The following is a 17107-nucleotide window of genomic DNA, read 5'->3' as shown; positions in this document are numbered from 1 at the left end:
AAGTAATCAGATAGATTAAGTCCAAAATGTATGTTCAATTTAAAAATGGGTTTACAGACTAACAGTTGTTTTTTTTTTAAAGTTTGAATGAAAACAGGTAGTAGTATTTTTTTTTTTGGTTGTTTTTTAGATTTAAATATTTTCCTGCATTGGGGCTAATTCTTTCCTTTTACATGCACATGACTCCTACTGGCTTCAATGGGAGTTTTGCGTGCATATCTAATCTAAGGATATAAATTGGCCCAGCCTTTGCAACTCAGATACTGCAGCATTAGGTTGGCCCAAGCCATGAGAACCTAAAGGTGAAAGTTTCTGTGGCACAGTGATATAATTAGTCTATTGTCATTGTTCAAATGGAGTAAAATGCAAAAAGCAAACAACGAGTAAACGCTGAAAGGAAAATTAGATTTTCAATTTTCCATTCTTTCCATTTGCCAGTCTCTCTCACTGGCTGGCTAAGCACATTGAGTGGGATCCACAAAGGGACTTAGGCATTGCAGGGCTCAGCATCGCAGAGCCTAACGTTTAAGCACCTAGAAAATCTGAGGAACACACAGTACTTCACAAAGCCTGCATTAGCCATCTAGGCTCCCTATAAAATGAATGGGGAAAGATCCATGCCTTAGAATGGGACCCACAAAATCAAGCATACTAGGCAAGGAGCTGCCAAACTAGCCAATGGGAGACACCAACCAGAGAAGAGTGTGTTAACCCTAAATCTGGGTCCCTAAACACGTTTGATCCCCACCCATCGGGCCAAATTAATCCCTGGTGTAACCCCTACTGATTCCAAGGGGATTACAGTGGAGTCCCAAACCTGCTGTTAGCGAGCCAGGCGCAGAGCCAGTGGGGGGTTAATGGGCTGTGCACACACCCCCTTATTCGGATCCAGGAAATGGGCTGTGCACACCAGCCCACTGTGTGCAGGGCACGATTCACAGCAGGTTTTTTTTTTTTTTTGTTTTTTTACAGCCTAATTAAGGGCGTGACCCCGCTGACACCCGGCTCCAGAACGAAGCCGCCCATAGTCGGGCCAAACATCAGCTGCAGCCAATGAACATAACGCACCATTTGTCGTTCCCTTAAGGGGCCAAGGCCTGCAGCCCTAATACATGGGACGCTCCCTCAACTAGATCCCGGCTCCCTCCTGCGAGGCCACCAGGCCCGTGAGCCGCCCTAAGAAGAGGAGGCGGCCCGCGCGCGCAAGCTCCCAAACGTCGGCCGAGCCACGTGGGCTGCGAAGAGTTAAAGGGGCGGGGCCCGCGGAAAGGAGCCGCGGGGGGGCGCGCTCGCGCTCGCGCTCTCTGGCTAGAGCAACTGTTGGGCGCTCGGCAGAAGCGCAACCGCTGCCCCCGCTAGCGCTCACGCGCCATAGTGGCTGCGGCCGCGCGCGCTGTGAGGGAGGAAGGAGCGCTCGTGCTGGAGCACGAGTTGGGGCGGCTGGCGGGCAACGGCAGGAGGCGGCCCGGCTTTCCGGGCACTCCCCCTCACCCGACTGGCCGAGCCCGAGTTTGTAGATGGGGCTGAGCTGTGCCCGCTGAGGAAGAGCCGGGGCCAGCCGGTGAGTGCCCCCCTCACGCGGTGGGGTCGGTGCGGGATGTTTGACGGGGTTCCCCTTCAGGCCGCGGGGGAGGGGGTCCTGTTGCTATTCTGGTGTCTCGGTGGAGACCTCTCCGCCCCGCTCCTCTCCCCCGCCGGGCGCAGCCGGCGGGAGGCTGCAACGAGTGGGGCCAGCTGGCCTCGGCGCTGTGAGGAGGCTGCTTTGCCTCCGGGGGTCGAGCCGCCCCGTGTGTGAGCCGCTCGCACGCAGGCCCGCCCCGAGCCCCATACCTGCGGGGGAACATGGCAGCGCGGCGAGGGAGAGAGGGTTTTCCTTTGCCCCCGAGGTGGGGACTGACCACTCGCTGTTGCCGTGTCCCCAGCGATTCTCCGGCCGCTCCGGATTATCTCTCCCTCCCCAGCCCCCATTCTCTGCTCTCCTGGAGCTTATCTGTTCCCGCCCTCCCTCCCCGAGGGGATTATTCTCCCTATTGCTGCCTCCCTTCTCCCCCTTTCTGATCCCGTGCTACCCCTCCCAGGGATTATCTCCCCTTCCTGCGGGATTATTCCCGATCGCTGCCCCTGGTCGGCGTTCCTCCTTCCCCGAGGAATTACCTCCTCCCCCTCCCGCCCCCCTCGCTGCAGTCCGCAGTGAGATGGGGGAAAGAGGGCTGCTTTGGATCGGGGAGGAGGGTGGGCTGTAATTGTCACAGGGCTGTCACTTTATTAGGTTTTGTACTGGTACTACAGGCTGATGGAAGTACATGGGGTGTCTGGGGGGCGGAGGGGGGGGAGTAAAGGGATACATGGCAGAGTTAGGGCTGCAGTGTGTGCTAAATGCAGGAGGAAATACCCAGCTTCACCAAAGCGTGAATGCTCTTGATGATGTTGCTGGTGAGAGAGAAGAAGCCAGCTGTCTGGGTTATGCTTTATAGATGTACAAACACACCTTCTTGTTGGGTTCTGGAGTCTCCTTTTCAATCATTTATTTTTGGACAGTATTCCAAAAATATGTACTCCAGTTCATAAAAAAAACCCCCATCAAATACAGTAGTAAGGTAGCATTAAAACATGAAGATGCTACATGGATGACATTGCTGTTGTGCAGGGTCAGCTCTGAACGGAATGTTTCTCTTTTCTGTAAAAAGAAAAGGAGTATTTGTGGCACCTTAGAGACTAACCAATTTATTTGAGCATAAGGTTTCGTGAGCTACAGCTTATGCTCAAATAAGCTTATGCTCAAATAAATTGGCTAGTCTCTAAGGTGCCACAAGTACTCCTTTTCTTTTTGCGAATACAGACTAACACAGTTGCTACTCTGAAACCTTTCTCTTTTTTGTTTTTTAAGGCAGTTGATGGATTGCCTGGGGAAGGGAGTAAACATCTTGCACTTGGACCCTGGTGTATGTGTATGGACGAGTGCTGCAGTGACACTAAATGAAGGGAAAACAAGTTCGCTTAATGGAGTAGCGATTATGGGTGACCCTTTATGTATGGTTCCCACTTGGGTCAGACCACTCATGTCTTCTCTATCTCCAGTTGCGGTACATGGGATCATTGGATTGGAACTGCAGAATTTCCTGTCAGCTCTGCAGCTCAGGGCCCAGGATTGCATCCATTAAACTTCCCTTGACTTGGCTCTGGGAAGAGGAGGGGCTGAGGGAAATTGGAGAGAGGCTGGGTGGCTATAAATAGACATCTAGAGGAGGCTTTGAACAAATCTTGGTGTGTTACTTATGAACACACACTGTCTGTTAAACTGGTTGGTTGTCAGTAGTGTCATAATGTTTCCTTCTATTCCTGCTGTGGTGGTTGGCTCTTAACACTCCTAAATGAGCCAACATTTGTCGCCAAATACAGTTTAGAAATGCCATAGAGAAATTTTACATTTTAAATAAAATGTTGATTAATTGGTAACTGGTTTATCAACTACTCTTTCATATATTTTGAAAATAATCTTAAAAGGCTCTTAAGAAAAGATCAAGCTGACAAAACACAAGAATGTTGAGTACAGAGGCTCTCTCTCTGCCTTCATATCTGCTTGAGCCTGGGTATTGCACCATATAAACATAGATTACCTGAGATCACGCATTGCTCAGAGATGTCTGCAGTGTCAAGGCACAGTGTCATGAATAAGGCTGGAGTGTCAGTATTGGCTTTAAGAAAAGGAGAACTTGTGGCACCTTAGAGACTAAAAAATTTATTTGAGCACAAGTACTCCTTTTCTTTTTGCGGATACAGACTAACACAGCTGCTACTCTGAAACCTGTCAGTATTGGCTTTGGATTTGTGTGGCTCTATTGTAGAAGAGACTCTCCAACTTTTGTAACATTTTATTTTCAAATAGCACTCCACCAATATCTTATTGAATGTATTGCGCCTTCAACTCCTTTGAATTCAATGTGCTTGCTTCCATATGCAGATTCTGCAGTTCACTGCTGTTTCGGTTTATCTTGTCAAGAAAATGTAACGTAAAGGTTATTGCCAATTAGACCATCACAGCTCCTTCAGAGCTGTATTTGTTCTGTTGCTATACTTATGGACCAACTGTGCATACCAAAAATTTCTGAAATGATTGAAAAGCTGTTGTAGCATATGTGCAGTAGATCATTTTCTAAAGACAACTACAACTTTTTTTGAAAACAGCAGAAGCAAATAAATTAAATAATGGACTAATCACCTGAACCTTTTCAATAAAAAAAAAATGTAAATTACCGAAGTATGCAAGCTTCAAACTGTTGGTGAGGATGTGGGAAAGGATAAACCTTTAAACAAAGATGACCCCAAGAAATTTTGGATTTAAAAAATTGCCCTTGGACTAACTCTATATCTAGTGGTTTGGAGCAGAACTTGGGTAAGTTTGAAATGTTCAGAAATCTAGAAAGCATCATTTATTCTTGAATGCCAAGACTAATTATAATAACCTCTCCCACAAATAATGGTCTAGAGTGAAACTTGCCCATATAAGGATCTGATCCTGTAATGTTTAAATGCCATTTGTAAGCATCTTCCAGTTCTGTTAGCGAGATGGGACAATCAAGATTCAACTGAGATTATGTCCCCATTGTTCTAGGCTCTGTACAAATTCAGAGTAACACCGTTCATGGCCCAAAGCTGGCAACATAAATAGGGTAGGTGTAGAGTGGAGGGGTATACGGGGGTCCAGAGACATGACTTGGGCAAGGTCATACAGCAAGAAAGAGCTGGGTATAGAACCAAGGTCTGATCTGTCCAGTTCTCTGGATCTCTATACAGGCTTGCTCATTTAAAATAAAAATCTATATACAAGTCTCTACTCCTACAGGCAGAGAAGTGTGTTTCTTTAATAGTTGTGTGTCAGTAGGACCTATATAACCTTAACACTTTTAATTATTGCAATAGTAGTTGGAATGTGCATGGTGCTGTACCTATATATCTATGGAAGAAACAATTCATGCCCCAAAGGGCTTGTGTCCTATGGACTAAGTGGGATGCAAAATGCAAGCAAGTGGTTGAGGTGATTGGCACTAGTGGGCTCCACTTCAGCCACAGAGTAGAACAAGTCAGTTTCTTTGTTTTTTACTTAAAATGCTAATTTCTGAGCAAGGGATTTGAAGAAGGAAAAGCCAGTGGCCAAGCAACTGGTTCAGGAAGGTAATTCTGTGCATAGGGGGTGCCCTGGACGAGATCCTAAATGAGGTATCAAGATTGGCATCAAGAGGTGAAGAGTGTTTGATATATTAAAGAATAAAGTTGTCTGAATGGGGAGTGACCGAGTTACATAGCCTTGAAGGTGGAAAGTTTAAATTTGTGGTGGGGAAGGAAAGCCAGTGGAGGGATTCAAAGGATATGTATACACAGCTGCTGAAGTGAGCTGTAGCTCACGAAAGCTTATGCTCAAATAAATTGGTTAGTCTCTAAGGTACCACAAGTACTCCTTTTCTTTTTGCGAATACAGACTAACACGGCTGCTACTCGGATAGCTGCTGAGGTGTAATTCCTAGCATGGTTACACACACTTGTACTAACTGCACTGGAGCTAGCACATTAAAAATAGAAGTGTGGCCATGGTGGGATGGGTGGCAGATCAGATTAGTTGCCCAAGTATGATTCTGCCTGATTCCCTGGATACGTATTTGGGCAGCTAGCCTGTGGTGCCATGGCCATACTGTTAGATGCTAGCTCAAGCAGAACTAGCACATGTATATCTACCCCCTGCTGGGAATTACACCTTCTGGTTGTTGTGAAGACATACCCAAAATGAGGAAAGAAGGCCTGGTTAGATGAGATAGTAAGGTGACCTAAGCAGCTGTCTTCTGTGAATTGGAAAGGGGGGTGATGATGGGTGTTGGGGTTGAGAAGGCAGAACTCGTTGAGGGTTTCTTGGTTTTATGGGCAGAACAAAAAAGCTGGATTTCTAGAAATGTTGGGGGAGGGGGAGAAGCAACAGGATTTGGATACAAGCTATATGTGGGGAGGGGCAGGAAGGAAGAGGGAAGAGTGAAAAATGACCATATGAAGAGTCTGTGACAGGGAGGCTGAAAGTGGTGTCAGATGTGACAGGGAGCATAAGCATAGTGAGGTGGTTGGAAGAAAAGGAGTTTTGGTATTGTTGGTTTCAGGGAGATGGGCTGATGTACAGGTGTGGATGGAGGAGACGAGAGCAATAGATGCATGATTTACTAATTTACAATAGTTATCTTGCTGCAAAATCCCAAATGGAAACAAAGCACTTGTAGTGTTAACCGAACCTAAATTAGGTGAGGTCAGCATTACATCCATGCCTGTGGTTGACTTCACTTAATCACAATAAATTTAAAACTACAGTTTCTTGTTCCCACTATGTTTTTACAGCAGAATAGTTGATGAGCATTGGCTATCCTGAGGTAATAAACTTCTCTTTTTGTTGTTAACAACGTAGTCTTAGTTGTTAGTAGAGAAATGGTGGCTGAAGTGGATGACAGCTGAAGGAAGGCTATATGAGAGGGGGTGTGAGTGTGTGTGAGCGGTGAGAAACAAAGGGGCCAAGAGTAAGAATGTAACAACTCTTTAAAAAAGAGAGGAGACTGCTTTTATAGCATAAGTACTTGTAAAGTACTTTCACAAACCATATGATATAATCCAAAATGGTATTGGTAAAAACAGAATTTGTTCCTATAATTTAAGATGGAAGGAATTCAGAAAGCCCTCCCTTCTATTTAGCCCATGTTTAATTACTTTAAAGTTCTTGCTGATTAAAGAACATGAATAAAATCTGAGGGGTGCTGCTAATATGAAATATTCTAGATATGTAATATAAACATTTTTAGAATTACTGCTGATTTTTAATGTCTGTCTCCTTAAATTCTGTTTGAAGTGACATCAAAAGAAAAATTCATTGGAATTAAGTCAACACTTGATGTATAAAACTACCAAGGTATGTCTTAATAAAGTAAGAACTTTATGTATTGTAACTGTACCCTTCTGACTCTCATTTTTTCATTTGACAGCCTTTTTCAACAGAAGGAACAGCACAAGAGTTCTATATCCTTGCTGGCTGACTATCGTCTCTTTTCCATAAGTTTGTGGGGCTCAGTTTAGCTTTGACTTTTCAGTCTTTTGCATCTTGCACTGACCTGTCAGTTTCTGCTTTTGCTTAGTTATAGAATCTCGAAGGATCAAATCTTGCTTTAGCTTTTTCTGCTAAATTCACTTCTCCAGTAGCTGGAGACAAGCAGTTGATCTCAAACCAGTTAAAACCTTTGCGTTTTGACTCTTAGCATTTTGCCAAAGTATTGGTAGAATGCTGCTGATCATGAAGCAGATGCAAGCACACTTTTATTAATGTGTGCTTGATTGTGAAAAATCACTGATAAAAACCATGTTTCTTGCATTCTACTTCTTCATCAAGATAGTGTGAGCATGCTGGTGTGCTGCCCAAGAAGAGTGATTGCAGTCAATTCATTGGTTTATAATTTGTCCTTTTTATGGCTATATTGCCACCTCATGGTCAAATGTTTAGCAGAGAAGCTGAAGTGCGACCTGAGAATTGAAGTGCAAGGTGCAGGAAAATGTATTGAGTAGATTGAGAGGTTTTTTTTTTAATGGCAAAACTATCTAGTAAGGGAGGGGAGTTAAGACTAAATTCTATACAGTCACCAGGGAGATAGAGCTCTTGTATAGCATCTGCTGTCCATTGGGAAAATAAAAATAGGAGGGGGATAAGGAATGGAAAAATTAGTAGTTCTAACCGCCTTATTGCTGATACGCTATTGTTAGAATTCCAGAAAAAAATGAATGCAATTATGACACCATTCCAGGGTAAACAAAGGGCTGCAGATATTCTTTCTTTATCACACCAGCAGGATTCCATGGAATGGAAGAGCCTCCTAGATAAACTTTTAACTTGTCTTAAAAGGACACTGACTTAAATTGTTTGAGACTAATTTTTAGAAAAATCCAGTTTCTGGTAAATCAACCTTTAAATGGCCTCTTTGCTTAAACTTAATTCAAATGACTTATAATTTTCCTGATCTCCTGTTAATGTTTACAAAGGTCTTTTCAACAGGAAAAAGTAAGTACTTATATTGCAGAAACAGTGAAGCTGACTATAAAGAAGCTGCAGTCAAATGCACAAAATGATCAAATAGAAAAACTAGAGAAATACTTCCAAGGAACTCTAGGTTACAGTAATCTTGGCTGTTCGTACCTAGTTACAATGTTACACAGAAATAACTTAAATCTTGTGTCTATAATATTTCACACTAGCTGTGTTTGCATTTTTGCCATAGTGATTGAAATGCAGGAGGAACTATTGTGGTTAACAAGGTTTGAAAAGGATCTTGCTCACTCACTAGTGGAGAGGATTGCAGGAGGCTACTTCTAAAGTTTCTAGTCCTTCTGGCTGCAAAAACAACCTTGTGTGGTCTTCCAAAGTGTGCAGGTAGGCGGCTTCTGTCGCTTCATGCTTTTTATAGCTTTGCTAAGCTACAGCAGAATAAGATGAACAATACTCTGCTCAATTCATTTTTGACGAGGCTTTTAAACTTCCCTCATCACTGTAGTATTTGAGCACTTCCAGAAAGTCCTGTCTACGCTACAGGTGCTGCAGTGCAGTGGCACAGTGACTCCACTGCTGTGCTTTTGTAACTCCATAGTGTAGACACTTTCTACAATGATGGAAGGGTTTTTCCATCTCTGTAGGTGATCAATTTCTCTGAGTGGCAGTGCTAGAGCCACAGAAGAATTTTTCCATCAACCTAGCTGCGTCTCATGGGGATTAGGTCAGCATAGATACAGTGCTCTGGGTGTGAATTTTTCACATCCTTGAGTGCCATAGTTAGGTTGACCTAACTTTTAAGTGCAGACCAGTCCTAAAGGATGTGACTAGAATTTATCATGTGAGCCCTTCTCTAAGGGGAAAACTGACATTGCCTTCAGTAGAACACATAGCACAGCAGACCAAAAAAAAGAGAAGCAGTGGTTTTTTTTCTTCAAGTGGAAAGTTTGATATTTAAGGTGATTGTTAGCTCCTGTGAGTTTATTCCACAGCCTTAGAACTTTGTGCCTGCTCCACAAATGAGTTTTAAAGTGGCTTCATTGTGCTTGAGGATTGGAATTCTATTCATGGTCCTAATTCTGGAGCCTTGGGCAACCGTTTGGGTATCTGAGATCCAGTTCAGAGTGCCTTGAAAATGAAGAAAATTTTGAATTTGACTTCCTGTTTAAAAGGACACTAGGTAGAGAGCAGAAGACCATCTGGTGTGATGGGCTTATCGTAGCCTTTGATGATTAGATGATGCAGCCCATTTGGAGTTCCATAAGGACTTATGGTAATGCTCTAGTCATCTTGACTGTGATTATTAAGAACCCTTGTGGGAAAGAGGGAACACTCAGGTTTAGGACCCTACCAAATTCACAGTACATTTTGGTAAATTTCCTGGTCATAGGATTTAATCTTAAATTTCATGTTTTCAGATATTTAAATATGAAATTTTACCAAAAAGGGCTTGTGGTGGGGAGGTCACAAGTCTATGGGTGGTGGTGGGGTTGTTGCCACCCACTGCAGTATTGCCACCCTTACATCTGTGCTGCTGTCAGAGATGGGTGGTGCTGCCTTCAGAGAGTGGCGGCTGCTGACTGGGAGCCCAGTTCTGAAGGCAGCACCATCACTGGCAACAGTACAGAAGTGAAGGTGGCATGGTATGGTATTGCCACCCTTCTGTGCTGCCCCAGGAGGTGGGTCTGACCTGGCCCTGGAAGTGGCCTGTGTGGGTAAGAGGAAGTCCTGTCCCACCACAGCCCTGCCAAGACTAGCAGCTGGAGCCTGGCACACGGTAGGATGCCCCAGCTCTGTTCCTCCCCAGCATTCGTGTTAAAGGGGCTAACTGTGTTGGGGGGGGGGGGGGGGGAGTTGACCATAGCACCTTGGGCAGTCATCACCCTATGAGATCAGCCCTGTTCTCCTGCAAAAAGTGATACCCCCACCCAAAAAAAAAAAAATGCTGTGGCACCCTCACTTCTGTGCCGCTGGTAGTGGCGGTGCTGCCTTCAGAGCTGAGTGCCTGGCCAGTAGCTACTGCTTTCCAGCCGCCCAGCTCTGAAGGCTGTGCAGAAGTAAGGGTGGCAATACTGTGACTACCCTACAATAGCCAGATTTCATTGTCTGTGACACGTTTTTCACGGCTGTGAATTTTGTAGGGCCCTATTCATTTTTCTGCTGCGTGGATTAGGAGGAAATGTATGAGCAGCAGCTAGGACAGGCTGTGGAGGGCTCAGAAAAGGAGTTTGTACGAAGGGGAGATTTCCGAGAACTCTGGGAGATTTCCTTTAGGAGCCCTTTGATGTCTAATTCCATATAATAAAAATATTCTCTTCCTCTTCTCCCCTCCATTTCCACCAATGAAAGATGCAGAGTTCAGGGACACAGTACCGTAGTGGAAATCCCAGCTACTGGAATGGAAGAGAGGCTGGGTATTGCCTTTGGACTTCATGGGGAGGGCGATGCTGGTGTGGGAGCATGTCTGGCTCATAAGGTTGTCAAATTTTTTCACGCCTTGTGTATCAGTATTATAAAGCAGAACATTCTTACAAAACAAATTTAGCTAGAGTACTCCCTCTAGTGGTTGAGTTGTGGTATCTATGAGATTGAGAAGTAGTCCTGGGAGAGGTTGTAGTTGGTGTGGATATGTAGATATAGATGTAGATATAGCTATGTGAAACTATATAGATGCCTGATGAACTTTTTAGTGTATAGTTCCTTGGTTGTGAACTTTTTTCAAAAATTATCTATTGTAGTGTCTCTTAGGGTAGCCAACTACATTTTTTTTACAAAAATAAATGACAAAATAGAGAGGGGTTCAGAAAATGTCATGTAATAAGTGGGCTTGGAAATTTAACTTGCCTACTTATCCAGCGGTTCTCTCTCCCTGACAAGCAGGGGGGTAGTGCTACCAAATCATGTGGAATCTATATCTATCTTCCACTTATAGAAAACATGTATGTTAGCTCTGACTGTGAAGAGAACTTTCTGAAGCTGAAGTCAATACATTGCTTCCTTAAGTCTCCACATAAATATACATAAACAGACATTCTTGTCAATTTCACAGTCTATCACAGTGTTCTGACAAGTGAGTTTTCACTCTTCTGAATCTCAGGAAACCTATGAGCAGCTGCAGAAGCAATGAAGTTGTCTATCTGGGGATTTAAAGGAGTCAATGCATTGAGACTAATTAATGTATGTGGGGAGGGGGGAGGAGGTGCTCAAATCAAAAGCTGGGCCAGGGGGTGTATAATAGCAGAGAGGCCCTTTATCCCTAGCAGTCATGAAGCTCTGGAGCTGGAGGTAGAACAGAGAATGTCTTTCCAGCAGAGGGTGGGGATGGAAGGCTTCAAACTAGTCACACACCTACCTATGCAAAGGCTGATAGAAAAAATGAAGCCCTTCAACAATGACTGTGTCTTGGCAGAAATCCAATCCCTAGTTTTCCCAGACCCAGTCTACATTTGTGAGTTGTGGTTGATATAGTTGTGATGGTAAAAGTTCCTACTGTAGATGCAGTTACACTGGCAAAAACTGCTTTTGCCAGTGTAGCTTACTGCCAAAGCACTTCTTAGTTTAGACCGAGTTGCTATGGTATGAGGTTTTTTGTATCCCCCAGCCATTGGAGCCCGACTACCTTTCTTTAGTCTTCTGTCTAGAAATCTTGATAACCTGATAATCAATGCTTGAAAAGTTATTAGGAATTTTTAAAGTCTCTGCTTAAAAAAAGAAAACAACCTAAAACTTTGCAAGTGCATTTTTTGGGAGTGAAAAATGAATCATAAGGCAGTTATAAATGTCTGTTTTTCAGCTAATTATGTGACTAGGGATCCACTGCACCGAGCAAACCTTAGCTTTAACAGTACTTGTTAAGACAGATCACTTCAGTGAAGAGTGAGGCCATGTCTATACGACAAACTGGTTGTTGCAAGTTACATCAGCATAAAGCTGCCACAGTTAGTATATCGCCCGCGCGCGTGTGTGTGTATATACTTGGCTCCTTGTGTCAGTGCTGTGTGTACTCACTAGGAATGCTTGTGTTAATACACAGTGCAGTGCATCATGTGCAACCTGCCACCAGTCAATACATGGTCTTTTGGGAAGTTTTGGCATGGTGGGGCAAGAAAGGAGTTGTGCAGGGGTGACTGGGAGCAAGGGATCAACTTCCCAGTGTGCAACTGTCTCCATCTCGTAATGTCATCTGTATCCCATAACTTTCACACTTTAAGAAAAAAAAATCCCACATGGCCCTCCTCGCTGTTGGCCATCTCTGACAGAAGCATGGAGCCTGCACAGCTCTGTGCTATTGTCATAAGCAATTGCAAGCACAGAATGCATGATCCTCTGGTATTTGCAGAGCTGCAAGAACTGGTTCAGTGTGAAACATGATGATTTCTTGAGGACAGATTTCTGTGGGATATAATGAGAACCAATTCAAGGTTGTTGGTGATATTTGTGGAGCAGCTGCAGATGGTGTAGTGGTGCTTCTGGATCTGAGAAATGAGCACTGACTGGTGGGATAGTAGCAGTGGCTACAGAACTTTCCTGGATCTGTATGCCAAGCTTGCCCCAATCCTCCAGCACAGGGACACAAAAATGGGAGCAGCACTGACAGTGGAAAAGAAAGTGGCGATTTCACTGTAGAAATTTGCAATGCCGGATTGCTACCAGTCAGTGGCAAATCACTCTGGAGTTGGAAAATCACTATGGAGGCTGTTGTCATGCAAGTGTGAAGGGCCATTAATTACCTCTTCTTACACAGGACTGAGACTCTCAGCAATGTGCTGGACATAGTGGGTGGATTTGGAGCAGTGGGGTTCCAGAACTGTGGTGGAGCAATAGATGGCACTCACATCCCTATTTTTTGCACTAGACCACCTTGCCACAGAGCACAAATGGCTACTCTTTCTGTGATTATGCAAGTATTGATGAATCACCAGGGATGCTTCACCAACATCAATATTGGCTGGTCTGGGAAGGTGCATGATGCTTGCATCTTTTAAGAACACAGGACTGTTCAGAAAGATACAAGCCAGAGTCTTTCCTGACTAGTGGATTACCATTGGGAATACTGAAATGCCAATAGTGTTCCTGGGGGACCCAGCCTACCCATTGCTCTCCATGCTCATGAAGCCATACACTGGCCGTCTTGACAGCACCAAGGAGAGATTCAACTACCAGTTCAGTAGGTTCAGAATGACAGTTGAATGTGCTTTCAGTCCTTTGAAGGGTTGCTGTTGTTTGTTCACAAGATTGTATCTCAGTCAGGTGGAAAAAGTCCCAGAGGTTATAGCTCCTTGCTGTGTCTTGCATAATATCTGTGAAGCAAAGAGGGGAAAAGTTGCTGCTGGGGTGGAGGGCAGAGTTGAAGTGGCTGTCTGCTGAGTTTGAATAATGACAGGTTTCCGAGTAGCAGCCGTGTTAGTCTGTATTCACAAAAAGAAAAGGAGTACTTGTGGCACCTTAGAGACTAACCAATTTATTTGAGCATAAGCTTTCATGAGCTACAGCTCACTTCATCGGATGCATACTGTGGAAAGTGTAGAAGATCTATTTATACACACAAAGCATGAAAAAATACGTCCCTGCTGGAGAGTGGGGTGGGGGGGAGGTATTTTTTCATGCTTTGTGTGTATAAATAGATCTTCTACACTTTCCACAGTATGCATCCGATGAAGTGAGCTGTAGCTCATGAAAGCTTATGCTCAAATAAATTGGTTAGTCTCGAAGGTGCCACAAGTACTCCTTTTCTTTTTGAGTTTGAATAGTCAGCCATAAGGGCTATTAGAGCTCAATGTGGGGCTCAGGGAGGCTTTGGAAGAGCACTTTAACAGTGAGCCACAGTAATGTGTTGTGGTGTACAATGCTGTACTTGACCCTGCTGTTTTAGGGCTGGCTAGAAATTGTGGTGCTCTTGGTGTCTATGAATACGATACTGTCAATGAATCTATTAATTTTGCAGTGCTTTCTGTACATTTATGATTACTGTCGCTGCTCCTATGAATCGTCACCCTGTACAGCAACTAGTAAAGTGGGTGCTTTCAGAACTGCTAGGCACTCTGCAGCATATGTTGTGAACTAATAAAGATGAATTGTTTTCAAAGTAGAATTTTATTCAGTAACAAAACCAGTGCCAAGAAAAATCTGTAATTTAAAAGCAAATACATTAAACCCAATACATTAGTGGAATGGTACTTAAGGGGACAGAATATTCATGTCCATTTTACCTGCACATAGGCTGATCTGTGAGAACAATCATGGCTTTATGTGAAGCTGTGGTTGTCCTTAATGACCTCCAGGGTGGAGTGGTAGTGGTAGGGATGTCATATAGAATGAGATGTCCCTGATGTCACGTGGAATGTTGAGGGGGTATTTAGGGAGGTGGAGTAATGGAGTACTCCATTGAGAACTCGAAAGGGAGGTGAACCAGTGAGTGTTAACCCTGTAGGTCATAGAATCATAGAATATCAGGGTTGGAAGGGACCCCAGAAGGTCATCTAGTCCAACCCCCTGCTCGAAGCAGGACCAATTCCCAGTTACATCATCCCAGCCAGGGCTTTGTCAAGCCTGACCTTAAAAACCTCTAAGGAAGGAGGGAGAGGGCCACAAGAGTCAACAGCATTTGTGTTTTGCTGCTGGAGAACCCCCATCATGGTCTGGTGCTTTTGCATCTCCTTTTCCTGCAGGGAGTCCAGAGTCTTTCTCCGGTTCTCTTTCCTTCTCCAGATTGTCTGTAGTGTTCACCCATGAGGCCCTTTGCCCGTGACCTGAAGCAACACTGACTTACATGATCTCCTTGAACTTGTCATCCCAAATTCTCTTCTTTCTCCTCCTTATCTGGCTCAGGTGTTCTGTTGGTATTAAGGGGGAACCCCTCGAGGCTGCAGTTAAAACAGTATAGTCACAACAGAAATCAAAAGTTAAGATTCAGAACTTCCTTCCCTTGCTCCCCTAAAGTTTTTTAAACAAGACATGCATATTGAAATTTCTGCTTTGGAGTGCTTATGCACAGCAACACTCACAGCACAAGCCATGGTGAGTATAGTCTGCCTACAGGTGAGCAAAATGAGGAAGGAATTGCTCAGTTGCATGAAAGTATGCAAATAGGGCAATGGCACTGAATACTGGCACTGTTTTCCATAGGTGGCTGTGATTTTAGCTGATCTCTAACCCCTGAGGGTAACCAAGGCTGAGAAAGGACAGCTGTTGTTGATATCCTGAAGCTGTCTGCCCCTGTATGCTGATAACTTCAGTAGGCACCATTGCAGTATACAAGCTATCACTCACTGGTATGGGAAAGTGTCGTGCATCAGAGGAAGAAGTAAGGCTGCCATCCCTAGAAACCTTCAGGAGAGGATTGTAGAGTACCTCCATGAAAGTTTCATCAAGATCTTTCAGGAGGATTCAAGGGACATACTTGTGTAAATAACAAACTACTCCATATAGCCCTGCTTGCTTAGCATTATCATCTGCTTTTCATTCTCCTGTAGTTATCTCTCTTGTATGGATAAATTAATAAAAAGTTGATAGCTGTGCCCTGTTAAGTTGGGGACACCATCAGTACATCTTTGTAATGTGAAATAGTTTCACATTTACCTGGGGTACCTTCCTCTTCATCTGGCTCATCTGCCAGAGCTGACTGGACTGTGGGGGAGTCTCAAACAGGTCCTGGCTCACAGCATAGCGGGACCACCTGGTTGCATGTTTCCCATCCTACTCCTCTGCCTCCAACTTGTCTTTGCTGTTGAAGCTAGGGACTTGTGTCTTGGATCCATTGGAGGTATCCATGGTGGTTGTGGGCCATCTGCCAAGTATGGCATGCAACTCTTTGTAAAAGCGACAGGTCTTCAGCTCAGCACTGGATCAACTGTTGGCCTTCTAATATGCCTGGCGCGGTTCCTTCACTATCCCATGGCACTGCTACTGGTCTCTGTCGTACCCATTTTCCTGCATCCCCCATTCAATCTGCTCGTGGATGTTGATGTTTCTATGGCTGGTCTCTAGCTGTGCTTGCACAACCTCTTCTCCCCACACGCACAGGAGATCCAATATCTCCTGTCTACTCCAAGCAGGAGCACGTCTGGAGTATATAGCCAGCATGCTCAGCTGAGCAGTTGTGCACAACAATAGAGAGCTGCTAGGTGTGCTCACCAGGCTGTACAATTAGGAAAAGGCATTTCAAAGGCTTAAAGGGGTGGAGGAGCTTCCTCTTTGTTACCCAAGGGCAACGGAGGTCACAATTGTGACCAGAGTGGTCAGTATTGAACATTGTGGGACAGCTACTGGATGACTGTTAAGGTTGACAAAAGTAATGCGGTGTCTATAGTCACTGAGTTGATCTCAGTATATCAACCAAGGTTCAATGCCGCTTGAGGAGGTGGCGTTACTGTGTTGTAACAGAGCATTTACATCGATAGGAGACAAAATTTAAAGACATACACACACATGCACAACTGGGTTGATGCAAGGTGGCTTACATTGACTTAACTTTGTAGCGTAACCCAGGCCCAAGGTTGACAGCACAAGCTACTTAAGTAATTTAATTAGACTGACTTCTCATGCTTCCTCAATGGTGTAAGTAAATACTTCTTAAGTAAATAAAAATTCCAGTCTCATGGGATGCTTCAAAAGCTGTTTGTTCCAAACTTAACAATCTCTTGTCCATTCAGCACTTTGATGATTTTTTTAATACATGTCCAAGAGAGACTGCAGATGTGTGTACTTCCAGGACTTAAGTTTTGGAGCTGCAGTCCAGCACTTTTTTGTCTGTCTCAGCTAACTATGACCAAATAGATCTGTAATGAATGGCTCCCTATGGTGATGCACTGAGTTAGCAGTTTTGCTAATAAAAGTGGTCAAAGAGCATAGGAATTGTATTTATTTTGTCTCATTTACAGGGACCAAAATGCCTATTAGGAAAAAACAGGAACTCTTTTACAAATGTTCTCAGTGACGTGTTCATCTAAAAAGTCAAACACCTTCTATACGTGGGATAAAGGGGGATTTAAGATTTAGAAGCATGCTTTTTTCATCGTTAGTTGAAATAACATTGGAGTTTGTGCAAGGGAG

The 17107-nt window shown here is 44.2% G+C and overlaps 1 protein-coding gene across 6 annotated transcripts in view; it reads left to right on the top strand.

Moving 5' to 3' along the window:
- Nucleotides 1-1293: 1293 nt before the first annotated feature.
- PALS2 (protein associated with LIN7 2, MAGUK p55 family member) overlaps nucleotides 1294-17107 on the top strand; it is a 132628-nt gene continuing 116814 nt past the window's right edge. For 3 of the 6 annotated variants that reach the window (XM_073333707.1, XM_073333710.1, XM_073333705.1), the window contains exon 1: nucleotides 1294-1561. Coding sequence is in view for 1 of the 6 variants with exons in the window: in XM_073333704.1 (XP_073189805.1) it covers nucleotides 6917-6934 (18 nt within the window). In the remaining 5 variants the exon portion in view is untranslated. Of the gene's footprint in view, nucleotides 1562-4185; nucleotides 4394-6874; nucleotides 6935-17107 lie in introns of all 6 variants that reach the window. The other 3 variants (XM_073333706.1, XM_073333708.1, XM_073333704.1) reach the window with 2 other exon arrangements.

This window comes from Lepidochelys kempii, chromosome 2 (assembly GCF_965140265.1).
Source record: "Lepidochelys kempii isolate rLepKem1 chromosome 2, rLepKem1.hap2, whole genome shotgun sequence".
Classification (NCBI taxonomy): Eukaryota; Metazoa; Chordata; order Testudines; family Cheloniidae; genus Lepidochelys; species Lepidochelys kempii.
Note: the sequence above shows the minus strand (reverse complement) of the source record. Positions and strands in the feature narration are given on the sequence as shown.